An 11,349-nucleotide genomic window follows, 5' to 3' on the forward strand; every position below is an offset into this window, starting at 1 on the left:
GAGATAAAATTGAAATCTCCAACACTGGCAATCAACTCATCATCGAAGAATTTCAGCGAATCGCCAACACTGAGCTCATGCACTGGCCTATTAATACTGCGGGAAGAACGTACGTGATCGAATCTGCAGTGGATTATTTAATTTCAGCCCTTAGATCAAGGCCTCTGAGTTCGAACGATGACTACGACATAATTTGGATACACTGCCCTGTTTCAGTCTTTCTTAACCATTTTGTAGAAGAAGGGCACGACGATATGGATTTGGCGCTTCTGCAGCCTGACGAGGATACGGATTTGGTGCTTCTGCAGTCTGCCCAGGAAGCGGAGGCACACATGATTCCGGCTGCCGAGGATTCGATTGAGTCATCATTGAATGAGGCTGCAGTGGCCGATGATTCGGAAGAGACTTGCACTATATGCTTGGAAGTGATGCGCGGCAAAGCCACGAGGATGCCGTGCTTGCATTTGTTCCACGGAGATTGCATAACGAAGTGGCTGAGGACGAGCCACTATTGCCCTCTTTGTCGCTTCGAGTTACCGACGGAAAATTGATCGAGAGGTCGTGTTTATTGTTGCTGATCTGATCGACATTGTAGCTATTCATGAAATGAAGCTTCCTTGTTAAAACTGTGTTTAGTTGCTAGAATGACCATGAGAAGACTAGAGTTTACTTCTAATATATTTTATATAAATTTTTTCATCCTTGAATTTACTCAAAAATTTTTATATCTTTTTTCAATAAATAAATATATTTATATATATTCAAATTTTATAATTTTTTTTATAAAATTAATTTACATTAATCATAAATAAAGATTTATGTTTTTTTTTTTTTATTTATATGTATTATTGAAAATATTATTATTTATAAAATACTATTCATATTATATATTTTTTATTAAAATATAATTTTCTAAACAATTAAATAGAATTTTTTTTTTAAATCATATATGAAATAATAAATCAAATATAAATTAAATAAATCATTTTTAATTAAGACACGACCTCTCAATTTTATTGTATTGAAATCTGAATAATGTTTATTTGAGTTTGAAATTATTAGAGATAACAATTTTTTAATAACATTTTAGGATTAACATGTTTCTTTTCATACATAAAATTTGAAAAAATAAAATAAAATAAAATAAAATAAAGATTAAATAGATTGTTTGTTGAAAATATCTTTTATACTTGGTCCCAAAAAATCAAATAATTTAAATTTAATAAATAATAGTATATGGTCGTACTTTTATAATCAATCAATAATAATAAAAAAAAAAAATTCAGTCCCCTAAGGATAGCCTCGTGGTGTAGTCAGGCCCGTCCCGGGAGCTGGGCCATGAGGGCGACCGCCCAAGTTGCGCCCCAAATTCTAAATTTTTAGATTTATATATATATAATAGGGTAATATATATATATATATATCAGACATTTTAATGGCGAGCGACCATTCCATTCCCACTGATTTATCTTTAATTGACCGTTAAATATTAAATTTTTTATATATCTAATTATACTGACAATTTTTTTTTCTGCAATTTTTTCCATTCCACTTGCACTCTCAAATCCCACCTATATTTTTCTTTCTCTGCAATTTTTTCCATTCCACTCTCAAATCCCACAAATATTTTCTTTATCTGCAATTTTTTCCCCACACGGCCATCATAACCACATTCAACGGCCATTCTTCAAGTTAAACTGTGCAATTGAAAAATTGCAGACTTGCAGGTCTATTGACTATTTTTACAGGTAGTTAGAGTTTCAATTGATTTTTTTTTTAATTGAATTTATTGAACATTTTTTTAATTGAATTGAATTGATTTTTACAGGTCTATTGACCATTTTTTTTAAATAGAAAAGGGTCATCTTTGGTTGGACATACCAAGAAAAAAAAAAAAAAAAAAAAAAAAAAAAGGAAAATTGTCATCTTTTGTGGACATACCGAAAAGGAAATAGGGTCATCTGTGGCGGGAGGGAGTGATGGTCAATAGACCTGCAATTGAAACTCTAAATCAATCGACCGAAGCTGCTTCCCGTCTCCTTTAGGAGTCACCCGCCATTGTTGTCGATCTTCTGATCTTCTGCCGGAGATGCCGACTGGAGCATTGTAGCTCGGAAGTCGCTGTCCGTCGCTGATCTTCGTCAGATCGGCCTGTTAAGGGCGTTTGTTTGGTTTTTTTTTTTTTTTTTATCATAATATCCAGAAATTGTCTGTTGTGCCTTTTGTCTAATCTTAATCTAGTGTTTAAGTTCTAATTTTTTCGGTTATATTAATTTGGTTTTATTTGAATTTGTTTCTACTAATTCATTTGTATAATTTTGTATACGAAGTATTGTTCAAATAAAATCCAAGGCTCCATAATATCAAATAAATATCTCATAAACACATGTAAAATGGGAGTAGAAAAGAGTTGAAAGATAAATTCGAAGATCAAAGCTAAAACTATTTAGCTAAAAAAATTATGTATATTTTGTTACTACAATTCTTTTCTTATGAATTTTATTTTTGGTAGCTACGTCTTTTTTTAACTTTCATTGCAAAACATATATTTTTCTTGACGAAAGCCATATTCCATCGCAAAAATGGTTTTGCTATAAATTCATTTTATTTGGCTACGAAATGTTTTTTTTAGCTTAATTTCAACTTTCTTATAGTGTAGAGTGAATTAAAATACAAAAGTAATTGTTAGAATATAAAATTGAAATTTTCTGTTTCAATCATAAGAATACGTACATATTTATAGTGATATACAAATCGTCTGAATAAGAAAGGAATCTTACGAATCTTTTAAATAAGATAACTACCGTAAATATAATATATTGTTTCTAAATATATTTTAACACCCCTCATCAAACTCAAGATATGATCGAATAAACTTGAGTTTGTCAGAAGTGACCGAAAAAGATATAGCCGAAATCTTCTACGTACGAATTTGAATTCACCAAGATTGACTGAAAGTAATGTAGTCGTCCACTGGATCAGAGTCAGAAGCAGAACTCCGTTAGAATTGGAAATAGGACTCGCTCACTCACAACGGTCGAAAACAGGACTCGCTCACTCTATAGAGCTAGAGTCGGAAACAGGACTCACTCGCTCACAATAGAGCTAGAGTCGGAAACAAGACTCCCTCGCTCTCAATAGAGTTAGAATCGAAAACAGGACTCTCAACGGCGTTAGAGTCGAAAGTAGACTATGTCTGTGGAATAGTAGAGATGGAGATGACATGAAACTAACAACATTATCGTAAATAAAAGCAGATACATCAATAAAATATAAATATATATGAGGGATAAAACGGGTCATAGATGTAAGAGAATTTGGTTCTAGGACCATGTTAGAATATAAAACTGATATTTATAGTAATATATATACAAATCGTCTAAATAAGGCAAGAATTCTATAAATATTTTAAATAAAATAACTAACATAAATATAATATATTATTTCTAAATATACTTTAACATTAATAATTAAATTTATATTTACTAGATATTTGCCGGATGTACCTTAATATTAAAAAAAAAAAAAAAACACAATGACAATGGAAGCTGGGATGGGACAGCAACTAAAATAAGCAAACTTCATTTCATTAAATAGGTACAGTGTCGATCAGATCAGCAACAATAAACACGATCTCTCCATCAATTTTCCGTCGGTAACTCGAAGCGACAAAGAGGGCAATAGTGGCTCGTCCTCAGCCACTTCGTTATGCAATTTCCGTGGAACAAATGCGAGCATGCTTTGCCGCGAATCACTTCTAAGCACATAGTGCAAGTCTCTTCCGAATCATCTGCCGCTCCAGCCTCATTCAATGACGACTCAATCGAACCCTCGGCAGCCGGAACCATGTGTGCCTCCGGTTCCTGGGAAGACTGCAGAAGCGCCAAATCCATATCCTCGGCAGGCCGCAGAAACGCCAAATCCAAATCCTCGCACCCTTCTTCCACGGAATGGTTAAAATTGAGCCTAACATGACAGTATATCCAAATTTTGTCGTAGTCATCCTTCGAACTCAGAGGCCTCGATGTAAGGGCTGAAAGTAAATAATTCACTGCAGGCTGGATCAGGCGCGTTCGTCCCTCGGCGTTAATAGGCAAATGCCTGGTCAGCTCCATGTCGGCAATTCGCACAACTTCTTGGATGAGTTGATCATTGCCGGTGTTGGAGATTTCAATTTTATCTCTAGCGATCTCTATTCCAATCGTCTGTATGCGGTGCCGGATAATCCGATCCGTGTACACAGGCTCGGCGTCCGATTCTTGGTTAGCCATCAAAATCGATTGGTGGATAAAGCACATGCAAGTGAAATCAAAACGAACGGTGAGTTGCGTCGAGGGCATCCTAAAACGACCATAAAGGATGTTGGCGGTTGTTAATTCGTTCATGGTTACGGATTCCTGCTCGAAATAATTTACCAACTGCGCCGTGAGATTGTCAAGATTCTTGAAACAATTTTCGGGTAGATAAAGATATTTGAAGTTACGAATTTTTTGAAAATTTCGGAAATAGTAGAAATGTAGGTATTTGATGTGATAGAATCAGAACTTTTAAAAGTAAAAAGAGTTTATATAAATAGAGTCGACAATCAAATGAATGCATACAATGAGAATGAGTATGTGTAATTGGGTGAATACACTATAGCCTGATTTTATTTTATGATTTGGATTTGATTGTTTTTTCATTCAGCTATTTTTTTAAATATATATATATATTAGATTAAATACTCAATTTTTTAAAATTATAATAAAAATTATTTTACTTTCAAACATTAGATTAATATTTGTTTATATCTAATTTCAATTCAAAATTTTAACAAATTATAAAAGATATTAGGAAACAATCTATGTAATATTCTGCAATTTCAAATTAAAAATTAGAAATAAAAATCAGCATGGATATGGTGCTGAAATTATTTTTTCAGCATGCTGAATGGTTAAAAGCATAAATATATTAATTAGATAATTTAATTATAGTAATGATCATAATTAGTTTTTACTTATTCAGCTTGGTAGTGAAATAATATTTTTCAACACTTAATCACTCTCCAATAAAAATATGGAGTATTATTTTCTCTCAAAAATATCACATTTTAAATACTCATTTCATTCCATTCTATCTTATCCATCTTTTTATTTTCGTCTGTCCACTTATTCAGTAACTTTTCTTATTTAGAAAAAAATTATACACTTCAATATCATTTTAACCTTTTTTTTTTTTAATTTTAATTAAACTAATTAGTTATTTTAATCTTAATTTAAAATTATTTCTATTATATAATAATTATTTTCACTAATACATTCTTAATTATATATTAATTATACATCTTTTCCCATGCATTTCTTCGTTCATGGTTCGATATTCTGGTGTCCTAGGCGTAGAGGAACCACACCAATCCATCCTGAACTTAGTGGTTAAACTCTAATACCTTGGGACGGATGTAAGGCTAAACTATAATTTAGTCTATTTTTCTTTTGTGTTTCTTCGGATTGCTTCTTAATTTCGATTCATTTCCTTTGTCTTCTACATTATTTTCGAATTAAAAATTTATTGTATTTGTGTCCGTCAATTTGGATGAATGAAGGTGATCAACACGTTGCCAGATTTTTTGAAATACACCCTATGCCATTTTTTTGCAAAAGGAAAATTAATGGTATGACTCCACAAGGCCAATTCTTTACAAATAAAGAATTTTGAGTGAATTCAAGAAAAATTACAAAACATATATTATATGTACACTCTTGTGCTCTAACTGAGTCGCGGGGACTTGCACCTCATCGATAAAAATATCATATACTCCATCTGCCCCAATTCAAAGTACCATTTTTACCATTTTCGTCCGTCTCAAACTAAAGTATCACTTTCCTATTTTAGTAAAAGTAATTATACATTAATACAAAAATACCCTTAACTTTTACCTGAATTATAAACATAAAATTACATATACAATTATTTTTTTACGTAAAGTCTAAGGGCAAAAATGTCAAAACCCCTTACACACTTCCACTGCCTAATAAAATACTACTCCTTATTATTTTTTAATTTACTACAAAACCCCAAAGAGCCCCTTTGGACCAAGATTGAGAGAGTAAATGTCACAATTTCGGTAAAAATGTTTTGTACATTCACTGCCAAAATATGTATGTTTATCCTCGGAAAATTGCTTCGGAAAATGAACGGTTTTCAAACCTATTTCCCATTACCCTCAGACATAGTCTTGGAAACAATTCTGAGACTGATTTTTTGCAGCTATTTGTGTAGTTTCAGAATTTCCGAGACTAATTCGGATAGTTTTGGAATTTTCGAAGAAAGATACTTCGGAAATGGTAGCAACGCGTGGATTTGGCAAGATATAAAATTCACTAGCTTTCAATGTATTGAAATAGCAAAAATTGAAGATATATTTTGCTAGAGTAAAAATTAAAATACAAAAATAATAATTACACTTTCGCTAGGAGATATCTTTGTAATTTTTTCAGATGTAATGTAACATTAAAACAAAGAAGGAACATAATGCCGATAAAAGTTGGGACAACAACTAAACACAGTTTTTAACCAGCAAACTTCATTTCAGTAAATAGCTACAATCTCGATCAGATCAGCAACAATAAAGACGGCCTCTCGATCATTTAATTTTCCGTGGGTAACTCGAAGCGACAAAGAGGGCAATAGTGGCTCGTCCTCAGCCACTTCTTTATGCAATCTCCGTGGAACAAATGCGAGCACGGCATCCTCGTCGCTTTTCCGTGAATCACTTCCAAGCATATAGTGCAAGTCTCTTCCGAATCATCCGCCACCGCAGCTTCTGTCAACAACGACTCAATCAAATCCTCAGCAGCCGGAACCATGTGTGCTTCCGCTTCCTGGGCAGACTGCAGAAGCGCCAAATCCATATCCTCGACATGCTGCAGAAGCACCAAATCCATATCCTCGGCAGGCTGCAGAAGCGCCAAATCCATATCCTCGCGCCATTCTTCTACAAAATGGTCAAAAAAGACCGAAACAGGGTAGTGTATCCAAATTATGTCGTAGTCATCGTTCGAACTCAGAGGCCTTGATCTAAGGGCTGAAATTAAATAATCTACTGCAGATTCAATCACGTACGTTCGTCCCGCGGTATTAAAAGGCCACGGCATGAGCTCAGTGTTGGCGATTCGCTGAAATTCTTCGATGATGAGTTGATTGCCAGTGTTGGAGATTTCAATTTTATCTCTGGTGATCGAGATTCTAATCGGCGGTATGCGCTGCCGGATAATCCGACCCGTGTACACAGGCTCGGCGTCCGATTCTTGGTTAGCCATCATAATACATAGTTCGACAAAGCACCTGCAAGTGAAATTAAAACGAACGGTGAGTTGCGTCGAGGGCACCGTAGAACGACAATAAACGGTGTCGGCGGTTGTTAATTCGTCCATGTCTACGGATTCCTGCTCGAAATAATTTACCAATTGCGCCATGAGATTGTTAAGATTCTTGGAACAGAGGTTTTTGAAGCTTTAGGGTTTTGAAAATTTAGAAGATAGTAAAAATTTAGGTTTTTGATGCGGTAGAGCAAGAATGAGTATGTTATGTGTAATTGGGTGAGTATATGAAATATATATATGAATACCAAACTTAAAACCGATTACTGCCTAATATGATTTTATGATTTGGATTTATTTATTTTTTGATAAGATATTTTTTTTTTTCAAAAGGATACTAAACTAAATATTTTCTATTTTAAAATTATAATAAATAATTATTTTACATTCAGATATTAGATAAATATTTATTTATATCTAAGTTTATTTCAAAAATCTAATAGACAAAATTCAAAAGCCAGTTATTATTTCATATATCATATATATATATATCTATATCATATCATATATCATATATTTATATATATATATAGTACAAGGCATTTTAATTCGTGCACTCTCATAATTCTAACAAAATTCAGATTTATTGAGATAATAAATGACAAAGATAGGTATAAAATTAGGGTTTTGTATTTCTATACATACCAAATATATTAAGCCAAAATCGTCGTAACAAAAATTATTATGAGATTTTCGTCCAACTGTGCAGGTTCGTAAAAATGGCCATCTGCTTCGTTGACCGTCATATCAATCAGAAATTTTCAAGAAGTGTTCGTAATTCGTTGCATTTTCAAATGTTGAGATTATTGGTTGGATACATGTAGTTCGACCAGAATGACAAAGTTTTTAGGTTTGTTTTTTTATCTTTCTTTTTCTTAAATATGTTATTTTTGTTGGTTGAGTTAACGATGATTGAACATGTTTATATGTATTCTTAAAAACTCTTATATTTTATTTCATTATTTACTTTTGGTTTGGACAACATGTGATTTTTTAACCTTGAAGGGTTGTCACGTGATTATTTTTTTTTTCGTATTTTATTTACGCATATAATTTGTTATCTTTCAAAGAAAGTGAATGATTTTCCACAAAAAACTATCATTTTCTCTTTTATATACTCCCTCCGTCCCAGAAGTAAATATTCATTGTAGTTTTAGAAATATTAGTATTATATTGAGACATAGTAGGAATAAAGTAAAAATGACTAAAATAACCTTATTAGTATTTGTGTAATATATTGTAACTTGTAAGGGTATTTGTAATGTTAGATAGATAGTAAGTACAGTTACTAAAAAAAAATAGATATTTAATTATGGGACGGACTAAAATGAAAAAATAGATACTTTGTTATGGGACGAAGGGAGTATTATTTATGCATATAATTTTTTATCCTTCCTTATACAGCGAAAATTTTAGAATAAATTTGTTTTCTTTGACTTATAAATTTTAAATTATACCAAAATTTTTGGTAATCAATTTTTTTATCCATGATGCCAAAAAAAAAATCTCAAAGAAAAAAGAGAATGAAAAGAAAAAAAAAATAGAAAGAGAAAAAAAAATCAGGTATAATATTTTTTTTATTTTTTATTTTATTTTATTATGTATAATAATATTATTAAATTAATTTTAATTTTCTACTAATATATTCTTTTTATTCTTATTATATATTTATTTACTAATTTATTTAGTTTTTGAGAATAATATTCTACTACTTCATTATTATTGTATATGTATTTTTAAAATTATCTATTGTTTTATTCTTATTTCCTACTAATAAAATATTTTTTATTCTTATTATGTATGTATTTACTAATTTATTTAATTTCGAGTATAATGTTCTAATATTTCATTATTATTGTATACGTATTTATTAAAATATAGGTTGTGTTATTCTTATTTTCTACTAATAAAATATTTTTTTATTCTTATTGAGTATATGTTTTTTCTGTTTTGATTATTATACTCCTTCCGTCCCATAAGTAAATATTCATTTGTTTTTTGCACGTAGTTTTAGAAATATTAGTATTATATTGGAATATAGTAAGAATAAAGTACAAATGATTAAAATAACCTTATTAATATGTGTAATATAAAAGTAATGACATTTGTGTAATATATTGTAAGTTGTAAGAGTATTTGTAATGTTAGGTTAGATAGTACAGTTACTAAAAAAGAAAATAGATACTTTGTTATGGGGGACGGACTAAAATGAAAAAATGGATACTTTGTTATAGAACGGAGAGGAGTATTATAGTACAATATATTTTTTCAATATTTTAGATTATATTTAAATTTTAATATTTTGATTTGAAAGAATATTTAAAAAAATTATAAAGAAAATTATGGCAAATTTTAATATACATATATAAATATTTTTATTTTATTATTTTTATTCTTATTATCTATGTATTTTTAAATGATACATTGTGTTATTTTTATTTTTTATTCATTCTTATTTAATATGTATTTTTTTTAATTGATTTGATTTTAAATATTATATTAAAATATTTTGAATATTTGTATATTATATTTAAATTTAAATTTTGAATATTTTATTTAAAAGAATATAAGAAAAATTCATATAGAAAATTAAGATAAATTTTAGTAATTTATAAAAATTACTATATTTTAATTTTAGAATTTTTATTTTTATTTTGTATGCATTATTTTATTTATTTATTTTTATTTTTACTAATCAATTGTTATTTATTCTTACTCTATATATATATATACATATTTTCTAATTAATTTTGTTTAGAATATAACTATTCTAACACGATTTTTTTTTGAAAATTTGAAATTATATTCAAATTTCGAGTCTTTTCTTTTTTTTATCTAATATGATTTGTTAATAAATATTTTAATCTAATTTATATTTGATATCACTTGAAATATAAATTTTTTAATATATAATTTTTATTAGTTAATATTCTGCAATATTTGTTTTACTTTTGTTAGTGTTTTTTTTTTTTTTTGTTTAAAATTTCTTTTCAAACTAACGACAAAAGAAAAAATGCGATAAGAAAATATGAATTTATTTCAAAATTTATTATAGCGTTTCATTTAATAAGATTGTGAATAAATATTTTAAATCTAACTTATATTTGAATTTAAAATAGTATGTAAGTTTTATTTGATTTATAAATTACTTAATATTATTTGTTTGTTTTTCTTTCCGTTACTATATATATTATTTAGTATGTTGTTTGAACATTGTTCACTACTGAAAGCTAACAATCATATATATGACACAAATTTCTTTCAAATTTATTTTTATTTTTAATTTAAGATTGATTATGAATAATATTTTATCTCTATTATATTTCAGTTTAAATTGTAATATATATTTATGAAATTTTGATTCGTTTATTTATATTTTTATTTGATTTAATTACCGTATGTTTTTTTTATAATTTATTTTTTATATAAATTAATTTTGGCTACCTTCATATAAAATTTTATTATCAAAATAAAATTTATTATTTAAAATATAAAAATTAAATTAATATCAAAATTCCTATATATAATTATCCATGCATAACACGGTAATAGGCACTATATAGCCCACTTTGTATAATATTTTTTTTTTATTTTATTGTTTAACTATTTTATTGGTTTTTTTTACTAGTGATAAAAGTGAGACCATATACTTATTAGATTTAAAAATTAATGTTTATTTAATTAATAATTTAAAAAGATTTGAATTCTTTTAGGGTCAATTATAAAAGTTTTATCAATAAACAATTTCCGTCATCTTAAAAAATTATAGTACTTTTTGTTTGTCAATTTTACAATGTTGAAAAGTTAGACCATTTGAAGCTTAATCCAACAAATTCTTTTGTTGGACTCGGCCCAACTCTTTATATTTAAATTCATCCCCAACTCCAAACTTTTTTATTATTTTGGGTGTTTTTGTTAGGGAATTTGGATTTTGAGTTGGGATTTGAATAGTAAAAATTTTGAATTTGAATTATTGTATGATGTGATATAA

General features: G+C 28.9%; 1 protein-coding gene across 1 annotated transcript; it reads right to left on the reverse strand.

The window, feature by feature from the left end:
• Positions 1–3,641: 3,641 nt before the first annotated feature.
• LOC127250193 (uncharacterized) lies at positions 3,642–4,385 on the reverse strand. The gene has a single exon (XM_051273353.1). It carries the CDS (start codon positions 4,383–4,385, stop codon positions 3,642–3,644), a length of 744 nt encoding a protein of 247 aa, XP_051129310.1.
• Between the last annotated feature and the right edge of the window lie 6,964 nt (positions 4,386–11,349).

Source organism: Andrographis paniculata, unplaced genomic scaffold, assembly GCF_009805555.1.
Source record: "Andrographis paniculata isolate CXL003 unplaced genomic scaffold, ASM980555v1 Contig37END, whole genome shotgun sequence".
Taxonomy (NCBI): Eukaryota; Viridiplantae; Streptophyta; class Magnoliopsida; order Lamiales; family Acanthaceae; genus Andrographis; species Andrographis paniculata.

Bases quoted from the DNA above. Each gene is read 5' to 3' on its own strand.
- LOC127250193 (XM_051273353.1), bottom strand. From the start codon at position 4,385: ATGAACGAATTAACAACCGCCAACATCCTTTATGGTCGTTTTAGGATG.